The sequence below is a fragment of the Periophthalmus magnuspinnatus genome, chromosome 10, assembly GCF_009829125.3.
Source record: "Periophthalmus magnuspinnatus isolate fPerMag1 chromosome 10, fPerMag1.2.pri, whole genome shotgun sequence".
Taxonomy (NCBI): domain Eukaryota; kingdom Metazoa; phylum Chordata; class Actinopteri; order Gobiiformes; family Gobiidae; genus Periophthalmus; species Periophthalmus magnuspinnatus.
In genome coordinates, this window is record NC_047135.1 from 10,123,947 (window position 1) to 10,149,793 (window position 25,847).

Genomic DNA, 25,847 nt, shown 5'->3' on the forward strand with positions numbered 1-25,847 from the left:
AGTGCAGCCTCTGCAGTTCAGTGAGTGAATTCTGAAGGTTCTGAATGAGAAGAATGAGAAAAGAATGAGAAAAACTTGTATCTGCAGGAAATTAGTAGTCTAACCTGGGAAAAACTGAGAGCAGTCTACATACAATTCCTTTAAGATGTTTTAGATAACTCAAAACTTTTTTCAGCATTCTTCAGAAACAAATGAGAAAAATAATTGCATACACTGAACATACTAGTATTTTATTTACAATATTTATTCAAAATATACAATTTCTTACCTTGATTCATAAGATAATTTTAAATTGAAATAATTCACAATAAACAGCAGTCAATGGGACTTCAGTACATTTGAATAATTACCCGAGTGCCGATGCACAAGTGAAAATTATATATTTATTAGCAGGTAGTTATTGTGTATTTTCAATGTAACTACTATGTTCATGAATTACACATGAAAAACAGCTAAATAAATATACTCTCATACAAAAACGATCTGTAATCAGACTGTGATAAATATTCAATCAAATATTTCTTAGTAAGGTTAAATTAGTGAATGTTCTTTAGCTTCAGGTTCACTTGGTGTTAAGTGTCATCCTATTCAAGTATATATGCCCATAAATGAAATGTTTTCCATGGGTTAATCAGCTAAACAAAATAAATGCCCTTTATACTCATCGATATAGGGCAGAAGAGCATAATACTAGAATACCAACTTTCACCAGTAAAGGATTGTGGGTAATGTAGTGAGGTTTATCCATTAACTATGAGTGAGGAGATGTTCTGAGGCAGAGTGTAGATAATTAGAACCAGGAAGAGGGTGAGGATGATTAGGATGAGAAGACCAATGATGTACATCTTATAGTTTTTCCAAATCAGGAACACAAACGTTTTCATCGGATTCAAAAACCATGAAAAACTGGTGGTGGGGCGGCTAAGAAAAGAGATAGAGGAAAAAGTCAGGACTAATCCGGGACTAAATTGGGACTAAGCCAAGACTAAACCAGTTCTAAACCAGCATTAAACCAGGGATATACCGGAACTAAACCAGGATTAAACATGGACCAAACTGTGACTAAAATAGGTTTAAACATAGACTAAACCAGGATTAAACCAGGGCTAAACAGGATTAAACCAGGACTAAACCAGGATTAAACCTGCACTAAACCAGTTCTAAACCAGCACTAAACCAGGGATATACCAGAACTAAACCAGGATTAAACATGGACCAAACTGGGACTAAAACAGGTTTAAACATAGACTAAACCAGGATTAAACCAGGGCTAAACAGGATTAAACCAGGACTAAACCAGGATTAAACCTGCACTAAACCAGGACTAAACCAGGACTAAACCAGGACTAAACCAGGAGTAAACCAGAGTTACACCAGGGCTATACCAGGTCTAAACCAGGTCTAAGCATGGATTAAAATTGTGAAGAATTCTCACATACTCTGGTTTGTCCAGAGGTTCCGGTTCTTTCCGAGCTTTTCCGACTGGATTCGCTTCAGCTGCTTCCAGGGTCACCAGCTGCAGCTCCGCCTCCACTTTGCCCTTGAATAACATATATAAAATACAGAGGTAACTGTAAAAGTCATGACTAAAACAGATTAACCAGAAAACCAGAAATCAGCCTGTGCTGTTCCCCCAAACTAACTTTAACTCCCTAACTCAAACTGATGTGAATAAATCTTGTTTTATTGTCATTTTGCCTTCATGAAGCTACGTTGGTCAGTCACACATGGCTCCATTACTGTAGAGTTATTATAAAACAGAACCAACCAACATGGATTTTTTTTATGGCCAATCCAGATTATTTAGAAGCCAAAACAACCAATGGCAGATAAGCTCCAACTGTATTTTCGAGCAGATTTCCAAGGCTAATTTCCATCTTTCACTATTTATTCAATGTAGTCACATTTGTGTAGTGCTCTCTTTGCACTAAACGGTCCAAATAAAGATTTATATATTTGCTTTAGGTGTTTGAAGCTAACAAAATATTGGCCCATGGTGGAGGTCTGAGGCATGTGAAAAAGAGCAAATATCTTTCCACTGATATATCGGTCTCTCTCGACAATATAAAACAAACGCCTTAACCACATAAGCCTTTTATAGAACAGTCCTCTGGTCTAACACTAGAGGCTGTTGGAGGTTCCTAAGTAGTTTCATTGCTGGACTCCTCCACTCCATAAGAATTAATCAGAATATATTCAGCCATCAGCCATTGCCCCACAGTTGAAAAAGGGTGGAAGCTGAAATGTCTTTGTCTTTCTGAAACCTTGTTACTAAAGCCCAAACTATGGATATTTTTTTTCCTTCAAAATAATATTACCAGCTATGATTAATATTGTGAAAAGATTTGTATTTTACAAGATTTAGTTGAAATCTCCAAATGTAATAGTGTATATTATATTATGATTAGTATGTAATTATAATTCACACTGACCATAGAAACTGAGCAGCATAGGCCTTACCATGAGCACATGTGTGGCTCCATTGGCATCGATAAACTGCAGATCCTCAGATTTGATTTGACTGTGTCTATCTTTCTTATTCTTTTTCTTCTTGGATGCTTGCTCCTTCTCTTCTCTCTCAAAGTCCTCTGCAGTTTTGAGACGTGTCAGAGGCCACCAGCCCTTCAGCTTTCTGCTCCTGAAGATGGAAACCCGCGGAGAGGCTTGGTCCTTTGACATTTTCACGGAACATTTAGAGGCGGATCGAGCCGGGCGTACCATGTCGAACAGAGACAGCTCAATGGAACCTGTTCAAATGACTGAAGATTAATGAAGTATACATGTGTGTCCTCCCGTGGACCCACCACCTGCGAGAGGAGCCATGAGGGGCAGGTGCAGAGAGATCTGGGTGGCAGTCGAAGGCGGGGACCTCGACAACCGGATCTCCAGACATGGAGACTAGCTCTGGGGACATGGAATGTCACCTCGCTGGGGGGAAAGGAGCCGAAGCTTGTGCGGGAGGTTGAGCGTTACCGGCTAGATATAGTCGACCTCACCTCCACGCACAGCATGGGCTCTGGAACCCAACTTCTTGAGAGGGGTTGGACTCTCCATTTCTCTGGCGTTGCCCACGGGGAGTGGTGGCGAGCTGGTGTGGGCTTGCTCATTGCCCCACAGTTCAGCCGCCACGTGTTGGAGTTCACCCCAGTGAACGAGAGGGTCGCGTCCCTGCGCCTTCGGGTCGGGGACAGGTCTCTCACTGTTGTGTCGGTCTACGGGCCAAATAGCAGTGTGGAGTACCCGGCCTTCTTGGAGTCCCTGGGAGGGGTACTAGACAGTGCACCAACCGGGCACTCCATTGTTCTCCTGGGGGACTTCAATGCCCATGTGGGTAATGACACTTGGAGGGGCGTGATTGGGAGGAATGGCCTCCCCGATCTGAACCCGAGTGGTGTTTTGTTATTGGACTTCTGTGCTAGTCACAGTTTGTCCATAACAAACACCATGTTTGAGCACAAGGGTGTCCATCGGTGCACGTGGCACCAGGACACTCTAGGTCGGAGGTCGATGATTGACTTTGTTGTCGTGTCATCTGACCTCTGACCGTGTGTCTTGGACACTCAGGTGAAGAGAGGGGCTGAGCTGTCAACTGATCACCACCTGGTGGTGAGTTGGATCCGCTGGCAGAGGAGGAAGCCGGACAGACTTGGCAGGCCCAAGCGCATCGTGAGGGTCTGCTGGGAACGTCTGGCGGAGCCCTCTGTCAGAGGGGTCTTCAACTCCCACCTCCGGGAGAGCTTCTCCCTGATCCCGGGGGAGGCTGGGGACATGGACTCTGAGTGGGCCATGTTCTCCACCTCTATTGTCGATGCGGCTGCTCGTAGTTGTGGTCGTAAGGTCTGCAGTGCTTGTCGCGGCGGCAATCCCCAAACCCGGTGGTGGACACCGGAAGTAAGGGATGCTGTCAAGCTGAAGAAGGAGTCCTATCGAGCCTTGTTGGCTCGTGGGACTCCTGAGGCCAAGCGTGCTGTGGCTCGGGCAGTCACAGAGGCAAAAACTCGGGGTTGGGAGGAGTTCGGGGAGGCCATGGAGGAGGACTATCGGACGGCCTCAAAGAGATTCTGGCAAACCGTCCGATGCCTCAGGAGGGGGAAGCAGTGCTTCACCAACACTGTTTACAGTGCAGGTGGAGAGCTGCTGACCTCGACTGGGGATGTTGTCGGGCGGTGGAAGAAATACTTTGAGCATCTCCTCAATCCCACTGTCACGTCTTCCGAGGAGGAAGCAGAAACTTGGGACCCGGAGGCGGACTCGTCCATCACCCTGGCTGAAGTCACTGAGGTGGTTGGCAAGCTCCTCGGTGGCAAGGCTCCGGGGGTGGACGAGATCCGTCCTGAGTACCTCAAGTCTCTGGATGTTGTGGGGCTGTCTTGGCCCCACAACATCCAGAGATGTGCAACAACACGTGGCGGTCGGGGACAGTACCTGTGGAATGGCAGACCAGGGTGGTGGTCCCTTTGTATAAGAAGGGGGACTGAAGGGTGTGTTCCAATTACAGGGGAATCACACTCCTCAGCCTTCCCGGTAAGGTGTATTCCAGGGTACTGGAGAGGAGAATCCGACCGATAGTCAAACCTCGGATTCAGGAGGAGCAGTGTGGTTTTTGTCCTGGTCGCGGAACACTGGACCAGCTCTATACTCTCCATCGGGTCCTTGAGGGTTCATGGGAGTTTGCCCAACCAGTCCACATGTGTTTTGTGGATCTGGAGAAGGCATTCGACCGTGTCCCTCGTGGTGTCCTTTGGGGGGTACTCTGGGAGTATGGGGTCCGGGCCCTTTGCTAAGGGCTGTCTGGTCCCTGTATGACCGGAGCAGGAGCTGTGTTCGTATTGCTGGCAGTTAATCAGACCTGTTCCCGGTGCATGTTGGACTCCGCCAGGGCTGCCCTTTGTCACCGGTTCTGTTCATTATATTTATGGACAGAATTTCTAGGCGCACAGGATTTCATCTCTGCTGTTTGCAGATGATGTTGTCCTGATGGCTTCTTCGAGCCAGGACCTGCAACAGGCACTTTGCAGCGGAGTGTGAAGCAGCTGGGATGAGAATCAGCTCCTCCAAATCCGAGGCCATGCTTCTTGACCGGAAAAAGGTGGTTTGCCCTCTCCGGGTGGGTGGTGAGTCTCTGCCTCAAGTGGAGGAGTTCAAGTATCTCGGGGTCTTATTCACAAGTGAGGGAAGGATGGAGCGTGAGATTGATAGGCGGATCGGTGCAGCATCTGCAGTGATGCGGTCGCTGTATCGGTCCGTTGTGGTGAAGAAGGAGCTGAGCCCAAAGGCAAAGCTCTCGATTTACCAGTCAATCTACGTTCCTACCCTCACCTATGGTCATGAGCTCCGGGTAATGACCGAAAGGACAAGGTCGCGTATACAAGCGGCTGAAACAGGTTTCCTCCGCAGGGTGGCCGGGCACACCCTTAGGGATAGGGTGAGGAGCTCGGGCACGCGGGAGGAGCTCGGAGTAGAGCCGCTGCTCCTACACGTCGAGAGGAACCAGCTGAGGTGGCTCGGGCATCTGCTTAGGATGCCTCCTGGAGGCCTCCCTAGGGAGGTGTTCTGGGCATGTCCCACCGGGAGGAGGCCCCGGGGAAGACCCAGGACACGCTGGAGGGACTATGTCTCTCGGCTGGCCTGGGAATGCCTTGGGGTCCCACTGGAGGAGCTGGAGGACGTGTCCGGGGTGAGGGAAGTCTGGGAGTCCCTGCTTAGACTGCTGCCCCCGCAACCCGGCCCCGGATAAGCGGAAGAAAATGGATGGATGGATTAAACCATGGTTAAACCAAAACTAAACTAAGACTATACCAGGAGTAAACCAGGACTAAACTAGGACTAAATGAAGGACTAAACCGAGGCTAAACCAGAACTAAACTATGACTAAACCCGTACTAAACCAGAAATAAGTAGGACTACATTAGGGCTAAATCAGGGCTAAACTGAACTTTACTAGATGTACTAGTTCTATACTCTCTTATAAATCATAGTTAAGAGTAAGTAAATTCTCCCCTAGACCTAAAGACGAAGGCTAAACAAGGATTAACCCTAAAGGCCATTTTAACTAAGGGTGATTAGAGTATCAAAGACACTTCACAATTTTATGTATTATTTATTCATTCCATACTCTGGTGATAAGATGCTACTGCTGCCAATCTATGCCAAGGGCCCCTCTGACCACCATCATTCACTCATTCACCACTTTTCATATACAGGCAAGGTGTGTGAAGTGACTTGCCTAAGGAGACAACAACAATTTGCACTAGAGCTACTGTGGCATCTGGTATTCCCAGCAGTTTCCCGTCCAAGTACTAACCAGGTCCAACCCTGCTTCAGATCAGATGAGATTGAATATCTCAAGTCAAATATTTTCTGATGCAAAGGCAGAAAGGTGTGTTGTGAATCCCTAAGTACAAACCATCTGGGTGTGCACAATTTTAGGCTAAACCCAGTAGCCTTTAACCTCTGGTCTGATAGCCTGAGTACTTGCCGAGGAAATCGTTGGCGAGGATTCGGTCGTAGTCCCAGACCTGTAGAGTGAGGACGGCCGGTTGTCGAAATTCTGCTTCCTCCAATGAGAAAATTGACTCCTTCTTCTTATACACCACCTCTTTCTGCACAAGTCAATACAGTTAATTTTATATTCAACAAAATAAATGTTTAAAACAGTTTTTAAATTTAAATCTACTATGACCATTGATCGCCCCTTTGTGATAACTAGTAGCCTAATTGTCTGTGTAATCCTCCAGTTGTCCAAGTACGTTTTTTGAGAGAAAACTTTTGTCCAGTTGACAGAATTCCATTTCCTTTTGCAACAGTAGCACAATTGTTTCTATTGATTCACAGGAAAATATTACTGGATTTCAGATGACATCACAACATTCTATAGACCAATAAAATTGTATACAGATGGTGGCAACTAAAATTAATATTGTTAAAATGTTGTTTTTGTTGTGATAAAGTGAATTCTTGGGTCTAGTCACTAATAGAAATACTGTCTAACATTAATAAGACAGTAGATATAAATTTTGTATATTGTCTGGTACACATATGCCTTTTCTACTTATATTTACAGTTTTTTTTTCTCCTCAACTAGTGAGAAAAAGATACCTCGGTGGGCAAGTAGTCGAAGCGAAACACAAATCTCCAGTTGAAGTTGCCCTCTCCGGTCAGAGAGTTAAAATGGACATCTGTCTCTTGCTTCTCTCCCTCCAGGCCTTTTATCCAACTGCAACAAGATTAAATTGACATGTATTATTGATGAACATATATTATGCTTTTTTCATGTAATGAGTAATAAGATATATATGTAGATAGAGGGTAGGTGAAATCTGACATTCATGCCAGCCTCAAATACAGGAAAATACAGGATTACACATGCATCAAAAGTCAGTTTTATATAATAAGATTCATTTAAATTAAACCAATACTTAAACTATATTTCCAATCACTTAGAATCATTTTAGGTTTCTATGCTCTCAGTGAGCACTTACTGACAAAAGAATTGTAAGAATCGGGCAAATAAGTAAATTGGAGATCATCTTAGAGGTGTGTGATGCATTTAGGGTCTAACAGTTCTAGTGTTTGTGGTGCATTCAAGGACCTACCCTTTGACGTAAATGTCAGATGAGGGTTCTCCAGTGAAAGGGTTTATATCATCCAGAAACACATCGTCTGTGTTCCAGATGATCACACGCAGCTCGTATCTGCAGACAACCATTGTGAGATATTTATATATAAAATATATATATATATATATATATATATATATATATATATATATATATATATATATATATATATATATATATATATATATATATATATAGCTTCTTGACCATCAGTCCTGCTCACACTAACAATACCAGACGGGTATTCGGCCATCAGATGTTACCCTCGTGGGTACCATCTGATGGCCACTAGATTACCAGATCATGAGTGTTATTGTACTGTTTTAGTGTCATATTACTGTCTTGTTTACATTCACAATACCAATAAGGTACAGCGCTATCAGATGCTACCCTCGTGGATATCATCTGATGGCGACTACACTGTATTTATTCTGATATTTGTTGTTTATGTCCTGCACTTTAATAACTTGTAGTTTGCACTATGTATAGAAAATTTTGCACATTTGTACACTATCTTTTGTATTGCACTTTTCATATGTAAATTGTTTTTTAATGTTTGTGACAAAGGACTACAGATGGAAATTAGCATTTTGCTAAATCTGGTGCAGCCATCTTTTTAATGCATCTGCACATTGTCCTTCAAATAAATTAAATATAAAACTAAATATAAATTTGAACTAAACCAACATAAATTAAAGGCCTAAACCTGTTCTAAACAGGTCCTTAAATAGGACAAAACCTGGACTAAAAACTGTCACTGCCACGTACTGCACAGGGAGGCGGGGCTTGATGTTGACTGGAGGCGGAGCTGGGACGTCTGTGGGAAACACATCGACCCACATGTGAAGAAACCCCTGCAGACACCGGGAAGGTAATATGATGCATAAATACGATATTCTTGTATGAAAATGTGAATCATTTGCTTCAAAAAACAAAAACAGATTAAAAAAAAAAAAATCACAAGGTGCATTATGTTACTCTGGTAAAGGGTCCATCACCTACTTCTCCATGGAGATGTTAATGCTTTGTCTGGAATGTTTCACAATATGGCATTAACTTAGTCCAGGGGCATTGCCTGCTTATTGCCATGGAGAGCTACATTAGAGGTCAACTCTTTGGAAAGGTGACACTGCTAACTAGGAATACATGTTTTTCTTCAAGTTTACTTTTGAGCAACAAAACCTCTAATTAGATTTCAAGATAGACAAATTTAATGCCATACTGTGGCACATACCAGGCAAAGCAATAACATCCCCTTAACTGTATATTATCTTCAAAAAATGTTACCTTTTAAAATATAAATCTGATAATTAAAAAAACAATAAAATCATTGCTTTAGAACTGCTCAGATCTCACCTGCATTAATTACATAAGTTGAATAAAGTTGAATAAATTTGTGGAAAGCACTAAATATAATGTACAACCAAAATTGACCAAACTGAATAAACTAAATTATAAATGTGACTAAATGTAACCAGGATAATAAACGACTTAGACCTGGGGTAGTCCTGGTTTATCTGAGTTCACTAGAGGTCGGATTTCCACATGCTCTGGGACCAGGGGGACTGCTCCAGGGATAAACTCCCTCATCTCTGCCCAGCGATGGAGCACGTTCAGGGCCATGTGCTCCTCCAGTTCTGCCCTCTGGAGCTCCGAAAGCTGGTTCTGCTTCAGGAGGGCTGCACAAGAAGAGAGAGGGGTTAGACCGGAGGCCAGGACTTAACCAGGACTAAACCAGGACAGAACTAGGACTGAGCCAGGACTGAGCCAGGACTGAGCCAGGACTGAATCAGAATTAAACCAAGAGAAAACCAAGGACGGGACCATGAACCAAACCAAGACTAGACCAAGGGATAGACCAGGACTAAATCGGGGCTAGACCAATCCACTAATCTATATCTAAGCAAGGTTTAGTCAGGATTAGAGGAAAACAGGATTAGACCAGGACAAGACCAAAGGGGCTGAAATTATGACAAATGTACATCTAAACTAGGACTAAGCCAAGCACAAGACCAAAGGCTAAACCAGGACTAAACCATAACCAGGTCACCTCTATGCCTAAAGAAGAACTAACTAAGATAAAAGAATAAATAGAATAAACTGTTGTTTAAACCAGGTCTAATGCAGGATTAAACCAGGTCTAAACCAGGTATTACCCTCGGGGATAGCATCTGGGGGTATTTTGAAGATCTTGTTGAGAACTTTGACTTCATTGGTTCTGAACTCTGGGTCTGGGATAATGTGTTTCTGACAGAGCTCTGTTAAAATGGTGCTGGGTTTCTTGGCATCCCTCCACATGTTGTACCCTTCTCTGAAAAAAAAATGTCATTATTTTATTTGTTTCAATGACTAAATTGTTCTTTACTATCTCTTATCTGTAATATAAGATATATGTTGGGTTTACAATAGTACATTCTTTGTTCACTCCCCAGTCACTCTTGATGTTTTTTTTGTTCAGAAGGGAGAGAAATCCACCAGGCTATATCATGCCATTGTAAATAATTCTCATGGTTCTTACGTGTCGTAGTACAGGGGCAGTCCACAGCTGGCCCTGTGCCTGCTGTAGAAGCGGTTTTCCAGATCCAGGCGAGTTTCACCAATGACATCATCTGCTCCAACCAGATCATGGTCCAGGATTTTCACCAGGAGCTCGGTCTCCAAAGGAAATGAGATTGTGAACTCAAAAACCCTGGAACGGACAAGGTCTACTGAGCCAAACCAGGACTGAAAGGTCTAAACATGGACTAAACCAAAATTACACATGAACTAAAAACAGGACTAAACCAAAACTAAACAAGGACTAAACCAAGGGTAAACATGGACTGAAATCTGAGTAAGCGAGGGCTAAACCAGGGTTAAACCAGGACTAATTCAGAACTAAAATGTGCCTAAACCAGAACTTAACTAATACTTGAAACTTTTTAAGACTAAATTAGATCTAAACCAGCGCAAAACAAAAAGTGATCCATGGGCTGGATCAAGACACTAAACTAGTACTAAATCAGGTCTAAACCTGAACACAGACCAAATTAGGTCTAAACCAGGTCTAAACTGGGTTTAAACCAGGTCTAAACCAGGTCTAAATCAGTATTGTGCACATGGTACTCACTCTCCGAAGACGGGGTTGAGTTGTTTGGGGATGTAGCGGTCCTTTGAGTCCTGACTCTGGGTCCCGACCTGAACCAGAAGGTAGGGGTCCGCTTTGCCATTTGGGTCAGTAGGCGACAGACTGGAGGCCTAAGCACAGGAAGAGCTGTGAGAGAGGGGGGCTTTTATTTTGAAAGGCTACAGAGCAAAGCTTTGAATATGGGGGCTTTATTTTGAAGGGCTCCTTATCAGTTTATCTTTAATTTGAATTGCTGTCTCTGGGAGTTAGAATATTTACCAAAAATCATTATTATTACCATAACTTTAAAAAGCCCAAGCAAGGACTAAACCAAATCTAAACCAGGGCTACTCCAGGACTGAACCAGGACTACACCAGGCCTAGCTCTGTACTAAACCAGCACTAACCCAGGACATTTCTAGGACTAAACCAGGATTAAACAGGGGTCTATCCCAAAACAGAATCAGCATTGTGTCAGATCACGTGTAGTGTTGATCTTATTCAAGTTCCTCTACTGTTAGACTATATTAACATGATTAAGTTAAATCTACTAGCTAATTCTATATTTATTTATAAAATTTGCCACTACCATTTTCACAAATATTATGTATACATGGCTTCCTTACAGCATTTTAGTGTTGTGTGTACCTTGATGATGTAAACCCGGACCAGGACTTTGACGGGGGAGTTCTTGGGGATGCCATCTGTGATCTGCACTGGGGTGTCTGCCTCAGGGTCAATTGGGTACACCAGGAATGAGCCCTGAACAATATCGCACAAAAAAAATCACACAAAAATCACACAAAAGAATCACACAAAATCACACAAAAATCACAATTTTATATGCCAGAAATAACATTATGAATATAAGAATAAATTTGTTAGAAACTCTGCTTGATGGTGTGGAAAATGGGATATGAGAATGAGAGACTAGATATTGCAGATGACAAAAATAGTAAGACTTTTCTTCTACTTAAAACTTACTTAATTTTAGGATGAAACTCTGAATATCTTATGTAAAGATTACTACTGAAACTTGTAGTTGGTTATTTTAAAGAGGGGGTATTACACTTAACACATATTTAGATTACCATGTTATCTTTGTTTTGAAAATACTATATTCACCATAAACAACATATTAATATGTTTTATACGTTTCCCTTTTGTTTTTGATGCTCTGAGTCTCCCCTTCCTTTGGTCTCTGCACTAAGTCACTCCCCTTTAGAGCGATATCACAACACAACAAGGTGAATATGGACCAGTGGATTCACTCTGCCACTACATCCAATAAATCAGTGTGTGAATGCAAAACAACGTTCAAGGCTGAAGTCATAATCTTTGGCCCACAGAAAGACAGAGAAAGTGTCAGTAGTCACCTCCAGTCTCTCTCTAAAACCTTCAAATCCAGCTAGAAATCTAGGGGTAATAATAGACTCAGACTTCCACTTTAACAGCCACATCAAATCAATAACATCTGCAGCTTTTTACCATCTAAAAACATTAGAGGTATACTGGTTTTGCATGGATAAGTCTATCCAAGTCATGGATAGACTTAATCATGCATTTATTTCCAGTAGGTTAGACTACTGTAATAGCCTGCTCATTGGCTTTTCCAAACGAGCATTAAGACAGCTGCAGTACATCAGAACGCTACTGCTCGGGACCTGACTAGAACCAAGACGTATGAGAACATGCGTCCTGTGCTCAGGTCTTTGCACTGGCTCCTGTGGCTCAGAGAATAGACTTTAAAGCTGCTCTGCTTGTGTACAAGTCTCTCCATGGCCTAGCACCAAAATACGTCTCTGACATGTTAGTGCCATATGAGCCATCTCACACTCTGGCCACCAGCAGGAGGCCTGTCCCTGAAGTCCTCAGAGTCAGGACTAAACATGGGGAATCAGCATTTCAGTTTTATGCAGCTAAAACCTGGAAAAATCTTCCTGAAGATGTGAGACTGGCCTCTACTTTGACAATGTTTAAATCCAGGCTCAACACAGTTATGTTTAGCTGTGCATATGACTGATAATGATTATTTGTGATTATTTATGGTTTGATATGTTGTAATATGATTTTAATGTAATTTTATTCTGCAAAGCACTTTGAATTACCTTGCGTACAAATTGTGCTATATAAATAAACTCGCCTTGCCATAATCAATGTGCCTCTCGCTAATGAAACTACTGCACAACGCCTCAAGTTTGTTAAGTTGCTGTGTACAGCTTTGTATCATTCTTTTTTATATTTATGGAGATTTGTCAAGTACAGCATGATCCTAAGGATGGTTCGAATAGGAACTGGCCTGGGAGATTGCTAAAATACTCAAACATACATGGATGACATTGATATAAAATATGTAAAATAATGGAATAGTAGACAAAATGAACATAAAATGGTATTATATTCATTAGTATTAGTATTCAGTCATGTTTTAAAGGCTTAACTCAAACTAAACCAGGATCGACCTTGAACTTTCCCATGATGCGCTCCTCCGGCTCCTCCTCCAGAGCATCTCCCAGAGCTCGGCCTTTGAACAGGGGCAGAATCTGCAGCCAGTCCTGGAACTGATGGAACTGAGACTCCAACTCACCACTGTACAACTGCAGGTTACACAGACAGAGGAGTTAACGTAATACTGTAATGATTTGATAATTTTTGTATAGTTCAAGGCTGACAGCTTTGACAGCATTGTTAATATGTTAATATGTTTTATATGTGACACTCGGTTGTTATGCTGAGTTGAGAACTGCTATTGCTTTGTTCCTGTCTTTAGATTATGGCCTACAGTAGCCCTTGTGTTCAGCAAATAAACAGGAAATAATTTGCCGTGTTTCCTTACACCACAATGCTACAATACTACTACTAATATACTACTGTTGCGGAAATTATATGAAATCATCAATTATGAAGCCTTGTGAGTCATGAAATAGAAAGTAGGTTTATTCTTTGTTACAACAGAAATGAACAAGACACTGCCAGGGCAGCCATGGTCACAGACTGCCACCCCCCTGGCGTCCCCCAGAGCCTTCCCCCAGTCCTTCAAGCTCTGAGTATTTTCATAAGGATAACAAAATATCATAGCCTATAACAGACATGGGCAAACTACAGCCCGGGGGCCACACATGGCCCTTTGATATACCGGAGAGATTAAGGAGATTAACAAGAAAGATGCAACAAAAAGGGCTACATGAAAGATTTTTTAGAATACCAAAATGATTCTGAAGATAAAGTAAAACACAATATTTTATTTTCCATAACACTACAACCGCTACTAATACTTCTGATACTATAACTACTATGAATATTGCCACCACTTTACTACAACTTCCCACTGTAAAACAACAACTCACACCAAAGTCAGATCAAATGAAGTATCTTGCCTGAATGTGGGGTGTGAGTGGTGGTGGTCAGAAAGTCTGATTGCACAGACTGGCAACCTTACTTTTGCCCATCTGCTTCAGGGTAGCTGTGGCGACAATATTAACTTAACACTAGTGTGAATGAATAATGAGGTTTTAATAAGCCCATAAAGTGCATCAAAAGTGTAAGACATTATTATATAATAAGTCAGTTAGTACTACTGCTACAACTTCCGCTACTGCTACTGCCATTACTGTACTACACAGAACTTCTAGAAAAAATAACTATTACACTATTACTTCTCTATTACTCAGCTACTACCTCTACAACTACTAATAATAGTGATACTAATAGTACTGTTTGTTTTACTACCTACCACCAGGACTACTCTACTACACAGAGGAGTATTAGTTCAACAGGTGCATCAAGATAAAAAAAAGAAAATAAATTACAATAATATTAAATGCAAAAAATATTTCAGAATTTTCACCGTGAGAGTGGCAATGTTCTTTCGTTTTGGAGGCTCTGTTTCCACCACCACCATCTCCTCCTCGTCATCTTCAATGTTAGCCATTGTCAAATTGGCCCCATCTGCAAAAACACAACAACACTAATATATAAAAGAAACAAGAAAAACAGTACAAAGTTTCCTCTGTGTCCACTAAAGGCCACTAAAACTCGCTCACCTGTCTCTGCTTGTTCTTCCAGTTCTCTCTGTGATGCAGCCTACGAAAACAAAATATATCATTTTTAAAATAAAGATAGAAGACTGTTTTAGACCACCTCCATTCAAGATTTGGGCCAATTTAATCTTGTTTGTCTTGATTATTAAGCCACATTATGCTCTTTGAGGAATTTAGTTCTAAATTAAAACAATATATATCATAAATGTTGGCTACATTTTGTTCATTGTGTATTTTCAGTATTGACATAAAACAACATATTAACAGAATTGTTCCATTGAAGCCTTGCCACTTCAAAGAGGCATTTCACCATAGCAACCAGTAGATGTATTAGTATTTCATTAGTAGTTCATTTACCCTTTTTATTGTTGAAACATAACTATGTGACATACCTGAACCCTACACGCATGACCCGGTGATTGACTGTTTTTGAATAAGAACAACTAAGCCCAGGGTGGAGATATGGAGTAGGTGAAAACTGGATATTTCTGAGTACTCAATAGCAGGGCAATGAAGGATTACTGAAATATGCACAAATCAATCAAAATGCAACATGGTTCAGATAATAATGAACATTACAAGCTCAAAAAGTCAATCCTACAATGTCCCTATTAAGTCGTGTTTACTCTTGGATTGGTCATGTTTTGTCATTTCTGTGTTATTTCGGCTCAGTGCTCATTAAGTTGTGGTTTTATTCTGATATTGCTTGTTTTCTACAACGTGCCCCTCTCATATGGGAACAGTAACCATGCTGCTGTATCGATGACCTCTCTGTCCCGTTCTTGGATGGAGGCATAGTACTTGGACCACCAGTCAAGTTCCTCCTGCTCCACCGGCTCCTCCTCCAACTCCTCTTCCTTCTGAAGTCTGTTCGACACCACCTTCAGAGGGTTCTGTGAGGCAAGAAATGGAGAGACCATAGTTGCTTTTGGTTTAGAGAGTCCTGGTTCAGCCCTGGTTTAGTCTTGGTTTTAGTTCAGATTTTGTTGTGGTTTAGTCATTGTTTAGTCTTTTATAGGCAAGTTTTAATCCTGGTTTAGTCCCTGATTAGTCCAGTTTAAGGCGTGATTTAGTCCTGGTTTAGTCTTGGGTTAGTCCTGGATTAGTCCTGGATTAGTCCTGGAATAGTTAGCCCTGATTAGACAAAGCCTTAGTCATGGAGTTTATAATTTCTTTGTACATTGAAATAATTTACAACCCATCTTTGAAATTCAAGTAGCTTTTATTATCATGGTTTAATCTTGGGTTGGTCCAAGGTATAGTTTCTGGTTTGGTTCTGGTTCAGTCCTGACCTAGCCCTGACCTAAATCCTGTTTTAGTCCTGCTTTATTCCTCCTTTAGCCCTCCTCTAGTCCTTGTTTAGTCCTGGTTTATTCCTGGTTTAGTCCTGGTTTAGTCACAGTTTAGTCCCAATTTAGTCCCAGTTTAGTCCGGGCAGCACCTTGATCTTGCTCTGTTTGAGGTTGAGAGAGCTCAGTCCCAGGTTTCCCACAATGTCCACAGGAGCCACCTTCACCGACTTCTGGACAACTACACAAAATAATCAAGCATCACATAAAAGGAATAGAGCACATTACAATTGAATTATAGACTATGGGTTAACTGACTTCAAATACAAAATAGCTAACTTTGATTATCACAGCAAAAATGAAAGTTTTTCCTTTGAACTACCCCAAGGTGTGAAATGGTTAAGTTCTGGTTTAGTCTCAGTATTGTCCTGGTCTGGTTTAGAAATAATTGTTGATCCTGGTTTAGTCTAAGTTCAGTTCCGGTTTATTGTTAGTTTAGTCTTGGTTTAATCCTGTTTTTTATAGCTAGTTTGGTCCTTATAGTTTTAGTTTCACTTTCAGGGAATAAACTCGATTAAATAATCCTACTGTCATATTTACATTTTAAAAGGTGAGCTGCTTGGAGAAAGAGCTGACAAACAACATATTAATTGTGCAAAAGTTAAATGCGCACTATGGAAGTTTTATGGTGGAGGGTGGTTCCATGGAGATTACTTTACCTGAAATGTTCCACAGTAGGATGTAAACTATATTATATCTTGAGTTTATTAACACAGTTGTTTTTATTGCTCAAAATATTTTGAAAAATGTGCATTCTTACTGTGATCGGGGTCACTTCCCCACATGTCTGAACTATAACTTGGTCATGCTACCTGCTTGTCTTCATGGAGATAGACAAGTTCATGCCGTGGAAAACTTTGTGGAAATCAATATCTCCATATAGACAAGCAGGTGGTGGACGTTCATTCAAAAAAAGGTGCATAGTACACCTTTAAACGGGTCAAATAAAAAATGTTGATTAATGACAAAAAGTACACCATTTTTCAAACTCCAAAAAGAAAATTTACTCAAAAAATGCACTTTTTAACAGAACTGTAAACAGGGCTTTCATTTAGTCGGCATTACCTTTGTGTATAGGCCCCTCCTCCTCATGGTCTGACTCTGCCCCCAGCTCCTTTGGGCCGTAGGACATGAGGCTGTGGACCAGGTGGGACCCTACCAGGACCAACCTCCCCAACGCCCTCCGCTCCACCACGAACAGTGTCAAGGGCGGGTGGAGGTACACCAGCTCCGGAAGCTCCTACGACACAGGGAGACTGGGGTTAGACCTGGTTTAGACCTGGTTTAGACTTGGTTTAGACCTGGTTACAACCTAGTTTAGACCTGGTTTAGTTATTGCTGTTTTTGTTTTGTTGTTGTTTTTTTTGTAATGATGAGATCTAGTGAATTTTCTTTTTGGATATCTCTAATAAAAATACAATGTAAACTGACTTTTGCCCTCATCTGGGAGCAGGACATCGCATTCTAATATCTGACCACTGTAGGTTTACAGTGAAACTAACACACCCTAGTTGTTTACTGTAAGGAGAATCTGTTATTAATTAAGTCCAGTCAATTACCCCAAGGTGTAAAATGGTTAAATACTGGTTTAGTCCCAGTATAGTCCTGGACTGCTTAAGAAGTGGTTGTCATTTCTGGTTTAGCGCAAGTTGATTAAGGGGTATAGCTAGTTTAGTGCCGAGTACATTTGCGTTAGTTCTGGTGAAATTAGTTATGATTTCTCTTCATTTCCACTGTGTATCGTAATTGTGATTTAGTCCTGATTTAAGCCTAGTTCAGTTCGTGTTTAGCCTTGGTTTAGGTCCACTTCAGTCCTAGTTTAGTCTTGGTTTAGGCTCAGTTCAGTCTTGGTTTAGTTCTGGTTTAGGCCCATTCCGTCCTGGTCTGGCCCTTACCACATCCAGGTATCGGACAACATCCTTGAAGTTGGACTGGCTCTTGTAGTCTTCTACCTCCTCTGACTCCAGCGTTTTTCCTGAGCACTCCACTATTACCAGGGGGCGCTCTACTTCAAACAGCTGCACCCTCTTCAGGTCCCGAAGACCCCAGAACAAGACCTGAGTGTAAAAGAGAAAAGGTGGCGGCTTCATTATTGGTTTTAATATGTTACATATTATAATGAATGTTTCAGGCTTTAATACTGTTAGAGTGTGGTTGATATTCAGGTTTATTCTTAATTGGCAAATTGGCATACCGGTAATTACTAATACAGAGAATTTCTGAGTTTTGTTTTTTGATTATTTGTAGATACAGAAACTAAATGAAAACCCATCTCTTCTCATCCAACTGAAAACAATTTGATTGATTCCTCCTGGTTCTTGCCTCGATCCTGAACGTCTTGAGCACTGGTCTCACGCCTTCTGGGATCAGGAAGGTGCGGTCCTCTGCCTCCTCCAGCTCCTGTGGGTCCAGACTGCGAGGGAGTCGGGGCTAGCGGAAGTCATGAGATTAGTGAGAGGCATGGTTACAAACATTCCCCTGTTAGAAGGTAGTTAATGTAAGAAAAAAATCGCCTGGCAGTGCACTAGAATCTTGAATCTTGAAATTTTACTGCACTACTTGTGAAACATGACATTATGTGAAATATTTTAGGCAAAGCAATAATGTCTTCACCAAGCAATATTACAGTTTGGCTCTGTGGAGAGGCAAGCTTGCTTTCAGGATATTTTTAGCTACATTTTCGCAATAAAAACATCTGTAATAGAATATAATATTTGCTGCAGTTCTGTACCTCTCCTAGTGCAGAGTAATCAAACTCAATAAGTTCAAATGCGGCGAGCAGTTCTCCAGCCGAAGCTTTTCCCAGAGAAACATCGTAGAACTTCAGCTGAGGTTTAGAGTACAGCTCCTCCACCCGTTTAATCTGCGGCTCTGCATAGGCCCGACCAAGAAACCGGGGACTGCCCTTTAACGCAACACCAAACAGATCAGAGGGTTAGTAAGGTCCTTGAACGGAGCACAGTATTAGTAAGGCCCTTGAAGGTATCACCAATTGGATGTGTGTGATGATTTCTACACTGACCACTTTACACTACGATTTGACTACGGTGTATCAGATCCTAGCATAAAACCTAAAACTAGGAACAATATGATCATTTTAAGTTATTTACTGTAAAGAAAATGTAACAAACATCTTCCCTCTCGTTTTGTTTATATTTTGTTTCTCTTGGTAAAAATAAGGACACTCCCATAGGATTTTGGAAGTATGGTTTGTTGAGAACTGGAACATTATAGTGTTTTATTAACAGGGATATTAAACAAGCAGCCTAAAAATTGGCCACCAAGTCACCTAAAAACACACAATACATTCCTGATCAAAATTTGAAGACCACTTGAAAGATTGCAAGTCTTCACATTTTGCACTGTTGGGTCTTAACCCTGGAGAACCATATTTGGCCCTTAACAAATATAATTTCTCCATGGTACTAGAAGGTACTAAGTAGTGCTTCAAAATACAAAAAGAAGATATGGGAGACAAAAAAAAAAAAAAAAGAGTAAGCAATTTATTGCAAACAACCATTACACTGAAATAGGCTGTTCATCAGCTGATCAAAGGTTTAAGGCCACAGCCTTTAAAAGCCCAAATCTTCGCAAAAATGTGGATTCAGTCTCATTTTCTGTCAAGTATCCACATTGTCACAACCTCCTGATGGCAAAGGCAAGAAAGTTTTCTCTCTTTAAACGTGGTTGGATTGTTGAGCTGCATCAACAAGGCCTCTCACAGCATGCCATTGCTGCTGAGGTTGGATGCAGTAAGACAGTCATTTTAAATTTCTCAAAAGATCCTGAGGGTTCTGGGAAAAAAAGTCAAGTGGTAGACCCAAAAAAATTTCACAGCACAGTGGAGGGGACACCATCATGACATAGGGGGCTTTTTGCTTCAATGGAACAATGGAACTTCAGGTTGTGCAGAGGCGTCAAACGGTAGCTGGCTGTGTGGAGATGTTGCCGGGGGCATCCCTCATGCCTGAAGGCCATCGTCTGTGTGGTAATGACTGGGTTTTTCAACAGGCCGCCGCAGTTCACAAGGCAAAAGGGGAGGGAGCTACACATTACATTACATTACACATTACTGACAAAGGACTTCTTCCAGAGAATATAACATTACAACATTAGAGACATTAGAGAACATTAGAGAATAACATCTTTTGACCCATCCTGCATGTTCCCCTGATCTAAATCCAATTGAGAACATTTGGGGTTGGATGGCAAGAGAACTTTACAAAAATGGACACCATTTCCAAACAGTGGATGCCCTCCGTGAAGCCATCTTCACCACTTGGAGCAACATTCCCACTAGCCTCCTGGAAACACTAGAATTAAGCGTGCCAAAATGAATTTTTGAGGTGATTAACAAGAATGGTGCAGCTGCTCATTACTGAGTGCTTTTTTTTTTTTTTTTTTTTTTCTATTTTTTGTTTTGTTTTTGTTTTTTGAGATGTGGTCTTTTGATCAGCTGATGAACAGCCTATTTCAGTTTAATGCAATAAATTACTTTTTCAAATTATTTTTTGTCTCACTCTCATGTCTTCTTTTTGCATTTTGAAGCACTACTTAGAACCTTCTTAAGATCCTACAGTGCAAAATATGAATTCTTGAAATTTTTCAACTGGTCTTAAAATTATGAGGGAGTGTACTGATAAACTGGATATTAAATTATATAAAAGCAATTTACAGACTTTTGAGGGCAAATCTGAAAAACTGCCACATTATACTCAGACATAAATGTCTTTGTCTTTTATGGGGTGTAGAGAATTACAGTTTAAGTCTAATTGGTAATAATGTTACCATAGCATCCTGGTCGTAGATGTTAATGATGACAAGAGGTGGGTCCAGCTCCAGTTCTTCTCTGGATCCTTCCAGTAAAACTCTGTCAAAAAGTAAACACTGGCTCCAGGCCGGAGACAGAGTTTCCCGCACCACCTGAAAGCACCACAGTATTAAATTAGAATCACCTGAATACATCACAACATTCAAATACAAACACTTGAATGCAGCATGACATTAAATCATATTGATGTAATATCACGGTCCAAGCATCACAGTAAAATACAATGGGAAGCTTCATTGTGTCAGAATATGTCTAGATGAGTCTAAGACCTTAAGTGTGTAATGTGTAGCTCCCTCCCCTTTTTCTACTAAAACAGGACAAAAACAAAAAAGCTTTTTTTTTTTTGTTTTTTTTTTTCCACAATTAAGTTAAAAAGCATCAAACATGCAATAAAAAACATATCGTAGGATATGCATGTCAGCATTTTATATTTTTACTTTAGCTGGCCCCTACTGTCCACCTGCCTCTGCTCAACCTGCTTCTGTGCAGTTGATCAGCCTCTGCAGTACTAAAAGCACTGTGCTAATGTTGCTAATGTATACATGGAGCTAATGTCAATAAAAGCAGAAATTCACTCTCAAAATTGACAAAAGAAGAAGAATTTGTGTTAAAAAGTAGAAGTCGGGTGACCCAGATGTAGGTGGTTTACCTTGGAGACCTGACACTGGGTGGAGAACAGCACTTTGGCGAATGGATCAGAGAGCCCATTATCATCAGCAGCTAACAGGCTCCTACCCTGGTACAGGTGACACCGGAGCTGGAAATACCGACTGTCTATGAACACAACACAAAGAGGACCCAGGATAAATGTATTTTAAAATGATGGGTATGGGTTAAAACAGGAATCAGTCATGAAGTCAGTCATTGGAAACTGTTGATGCTAAAAGTGAAGTTTAAGTGCTGCATTTATTTGTAAATAAACAGAGTGAAGTAATTTGGCTTTCATTTATTTTAAAACATAAAATTATATCCATGTTAATTCGTTCATTTGAGATTTTAGCTGACATTTTTTTATTTTATTTTGAAGTAACATCTGTATATAAGCTGAAGTTAACTTATCATAGTATCAGATTATTATTAGAACTATATTACTTTTTGTTTAAGATTTTACACAATAAATACAAAATTCTTCTTTTCATTCGTTCTTTAATTTTTGTCCAAAGATAAGTAAAAAATAAATAAATAAAAATAAATAGTAACAATGCAGATGAATTAATGTAGTAAGAATATAGTAAAAAAAAAAAATCTTCTTCTCACCCTCCGCAGGTGGTCTCATTTCCTCTTTTTTCCACGCTCGGGACCTCTACCAGAGGCCTGGGAGCTTATGGGTTCTGCGCAGTATCTTTGCTGTTCCTAGTACTGCACTTTTCTCGACTGAGATGTCTGATGATTTTCCTGGGATCTGTTGTAGCCACTCCTCCAGTTTGGGGGTCACTGACCCGAGTGCTCCGATGACCACGGGAACCAGTGATACCTTCACCTTCCAGGCCTTCTCCAGCTCTTCTTTGAGCCCCTGGTATCCCTCTAGTTTCTCATGTTCCTTTTTCCTGATGTTCCCATCACTTGGTACTGCAATGTCCACCACAACGACTTTGCTCTGTTGTTTATCCACCACCACAATGTCCGGTTGGTTCGCCATCACCATTGTGTCAGTCTGTATCTGGAAGTTCCACAGGATCTTGGCTCGGTCATTCTCCACGTCCTTTGGAGTTGTTTCCCACCTTGACCTTGGGGTCTCCAGTCCGTACTCGGCACAGATGTTTCTGTACACTATGCCCACCACTTGGTTATGCCGCTCTATGTATGCTTTCCCTGCCAGCATCTTACACCCTGCAGTTATGTGCTGGATTGTCTCAGGGGCCTCTTTGCACAGCCTACACCTTGGGTCTTGTCTGGCGAAAGCTCCTGAACATGCATGGCGGGTTCCATCCCAAATCCAGCACCCTGAGACTGTACGCGAGCCGCAAGGAAGGAGGCCGAGGATTAGTGAGCGTGAGAACCACAGTCCAGGATGAAACATCCAAGATCCATAAGTACATCAAAGACAAGGCCCCAACGGATGATGTGCTCAGCGAATGTCTCAAATAGTGGAGCACAGAGGAACCATCATGGAAGGACAAGCCTCTGCACGGGATGTACCACCGGAACAAAACTGAAGTGGCTGATATCAAGAAATCCTACCAATAGCCTGAAGGACAGCACAGAAAGGGGGGGGGGGGGGGGGGGGGGGGGGGGGGGGGGGGGGGGGGGGGGGGGGGGGGGGGGGGGGGGGGGGGGGGGGGGGGGTAATAATTAATTCCCACCTTGACAAGCCAGGTTGAGAGGAAGTTCTTTGGTGGGTGGCCCCATCCCCTCCTCAGGAGTGCGCACAGGTGTGAAGTCCTCAGGTAATGAGCCCACAGCCTCTTTACTGTATTTACTCTGTCCCAGCCACAGGTAAACCTCCAGCTTCGCAAACACCTCCCCAGGAGCTGAGCCCGGTAACTGGGGAGTATAACAGTATTAGAAACTGATCAGAACACAGAATAAAGTTGATATTTCACTCTAGCTTTAGTTATTTATTTATTTATTTTTATGGGCTGCGTTCATAAAAATCCCTAATATGATATCTGATTTTAGGCGGAGGGCAGGGACCTATTCACGGGTTTCAGCTTCCTGTTATATGTAGCATTTTGAAGACTTTTTTCTAGTCAAAAGATATAATATTTAGTTTTAAATTGTTAATCACTATGGCAATTGTCCTAATTTGAATGAATAGCGTTCTGGCTACCTTATAGAATTTTCAGTTGGCCAAACCAACAGATTTTAAAATGCTAAATTATAAACTGACCCTTCACCAAAGAAGTTAGATAATGAAAAATAAACAAAAATAAACCTGTTTAATCAGATACTGCATAATAACTCACCTTCATGTAAAAAGTGGACACATGGCCGCAGTCCCGCCCCTTCTGCTCCTCAACCATTGAGAAGAGGATGGAGTAGGCGGGGATCCGGACGTAAGCCAGTCGTTTTCTACCACAGCGTAACCATAGCAACACATCAGGAAGTGTGCTCTGAGGCTGAAGAGAAAGAAATGGGCAAAAGATACATTTGTATTCTCATTTATTTAACTAGCCTCCATTATGAATATAAAAACTAAAACGTCTGCACACCTTAGCTATTTTATGGACAATGTATGGAAAAAGTCGCTGCCCTTCTTACTTTGAGGTATTCAACTGAGCATTCTGCCTTTTTCCTTTCAAGAGCAATGTCAGTTGGGTTATATAGGACAAGTATTAGGCATTAGGTTAATTGTATCCATCCATCCATTCATTTTCTTCCGCTTATCTGGAGCCGGGTCGCGGGGGCAGCAGTCTAAACGTCCAAACTTCCCAAACATAGTCCCTCCAGCGTGTCCTGGGTCTTCCCCGGGGCCTCCTCCCGGTGGGACATGCCCAGACCACCTCCCTGGATGCCCGAGCCACCTCAGCTGGCTCCTCTCAACGTGTAGGAGCAGCGGCTCTACTCCGAGTTCCTCCCGTGTGACTGAGCTCCTCACCCTATCCCTAAGGGTGCGCCCAGCCACTCTGCGGAGGAAACCCATTTCAGCCGCTTGTATCCGCGATCTTGTCCTTCAGGTCATTACCCAGAGCTCATGACCATAGGTGAGGGTAGGAACGTAGATTGACCGGTAAATCGAGAGCTTCGCCTTCCGGCTCAGCTCCTTCTTCACCACAACGGACCAATATAGCGACCGCATCACTGCAGACACTGCACCGATCCACCTGTCAATCTCACGCTCCATCGTTCCCTCACTTGTGAACAAGACCCCGAGATACTCGAACTCCTCCACTTGGGGCAGAGACTCACCACCCACCCGGAGAGGGCGAACCACCTTTTTCCGGTCGAGAACCATGGCCTCGGATTTGGAGGAGCTGATTCTCATCCCAGCCGCTTCACACTCGGCTGCAAACCGCCCCAATGCCTGCTGCAGGTCCTGGCTCTATGAAGCCATCAGGACAACATCATCCGCAAACAGCAGAGATGAGATCCTGTGGTTCCCAAACCAGACCCCCTCCGGCCCCTGGCTGCGCCTAGAAATTCTGTCCATAAATATAATGAACAGAACCGGTGACAAAGGGCAGCCCTGGCGGAGTCCAACATGCACCGGGAACAGGTCTGACTTACTGCCGGCAATACGAACACAGCTCCTGCTCCGGTCATACAGGGACCGGACAGCCCTTAGCAAAGGGCCCCGGACCCCATACTCCCGGAGCACCCCCCAAAGGACACCACGAGGGACACGGTCGAATGCCTTCTCCAATTCCACAAAACACACGTGGACTGGTTGGACATACTCCCATGAACCCTCGAGGACCCGATGGAGAGTATAAAGCTGGTCCAGTGTTCCACGACCGGGACAAAAACCACACTGCTCCTCCTGAATCCGAGGTTCGACTATCGGTCGGATTCTCCTCTCCAGTACCCTGGAGTAGACCTTACCGGGAAGGCTGAGGAGTGTGATTCCCCTGTAATTGGAACACACCCTCCGGTCCCCCTTCTTATACAGAGGGACCACCACCCCGGTCTGCCATTCCAGTGGTACTGTCCCCGGCTGCCACGCGATGCTGCAAAGACGTGTCAGCCAAGACAGTCCCACAACATCCAGAGACTTAAGGTACTCGGGCTGGATCTCGTCCATCCCTGGAGCCTTGCCACTGAGGTTAATTGTATTTTTATTGTTATTGGCCTTTTACAGTTGCAAGTAATACCTGTGATGTAACAATCCTGGGAAATTCAAAATTACATGTTTTTTGAGTGTTCAGAGAAAGTAGACTTACTAAACAGGATTAATCAAACAATTGTGAATGACGCAAAATACAATTCCATGTACAGTTGAAGGCCAATTAGGATTTAAAAAAT

General features: G+C 42.3%; 1 protein-coding gene across 2 annotated transcripts in view; it reads right to left on the reverse strand.

Moving 5' to 3' along the window:
* Positions 1 to 222: 222 nt before the first annotated feature.
* The window catches only part of fer1l4 (fer-1 like family member 4), a 44,453-nt gene continuing 18,828 nt past the window's right edge, over positions 223 to 25,847 (reverse strand). For both annotated transcript variants that reach the window (XM_033973954.2, XM_055225092.1), the window contains exons 25-49: positions 23,852 to 24,004; positions 23,249 to 23,429; positions 21,595 to 21,719; positions 20,903 to 21,037; positions 18,846 to 19,019; positions 18,437 to 18,544; positions 18,010 to 18,171; positions 17,180 to 17,354; positions 16,207 to 16,295; positions 15,533 to 15,658; positions 14,769 to 14,808; positions 14,573 to 14,673; positions 13,188 to 13,322; positions 11,374 to 11,487; positions 10,729 to 10,856; positions 10,138 to 10,308; positions 9,776 to 9,930; positions 9,117 to 9,298; positions 8,388 to 8,473; positions 7,596 to 7,694; positions 7,099 to 7,216; positions 6,479 to 6,602; positions 2,461 to 2,747; positions 1,440 to 1,540; positions 223 to 921 (exon numbers count right to left, since the gene is read on the reverse strand). In XM_033973954.2, the coding sequence (XP_033829845.1) occupies positions 741 to 921; positions 1,440 to 1,540; positions 2,461 to 2,747; positions 6,479 to 6,602; positions 7,099 to 7,216; positions 7,596 to 7,694; positions 8,388 to 8,473; positions 9,117 to 9,298; positions 9,776 to 9,930; positions 10,138 to 10,308; positions 10,729 to 10,856; positions 11,374 to 11,487; positions 13,188 to 13,322; positions 14,573 to 14,673; positions 14,769 to 14,808; positions 15,533 to 15,658; positions 16,207 to 16,295; positions 17,180 to 17,354; positions 18,010 to 18,171; positions 18,437 to 18,544; positions 18,846 to 19,019; positions 20,903 to 21,037; positions 21,595 to 21,719; positions 23,249 to 23,429; positions 23,852 to 24,004 (3,450 nt within the window). In that variant the 3' untranslated portion in view covers positions 223 to 740. The remainder of the gene's footprint in view (positions 922 to 1,439; positions 1,541 to 2,460; positions 2,748 to 6,478; positions 6,603 to 7,098; positions 7,217 to 7,595; positions 7,695 to 8,387; positions 8,474 to 9,116; positions 9,299 to 9,775; positions 9,931 to 10,137; positions 10,309 to 10,728; positions 10,857 to 11,373; positions 11,488 to 13,187; positions 13,323 to 14,572; positions 14,674 to 14,768; positions 14,809 to 15,532; positions 15,659 to 16,206; positions 16,296 to 17,179; positions 17,355 to 18,009; positions 18,172 to 18,436; positions 18,545 to 18,845; positions 19,020 to 20,902; positions 21,038 to 21,594; positions 21,720 to 23,248; positions 23,430 to 23,851; positions 24,005 to 25,847) is intronic.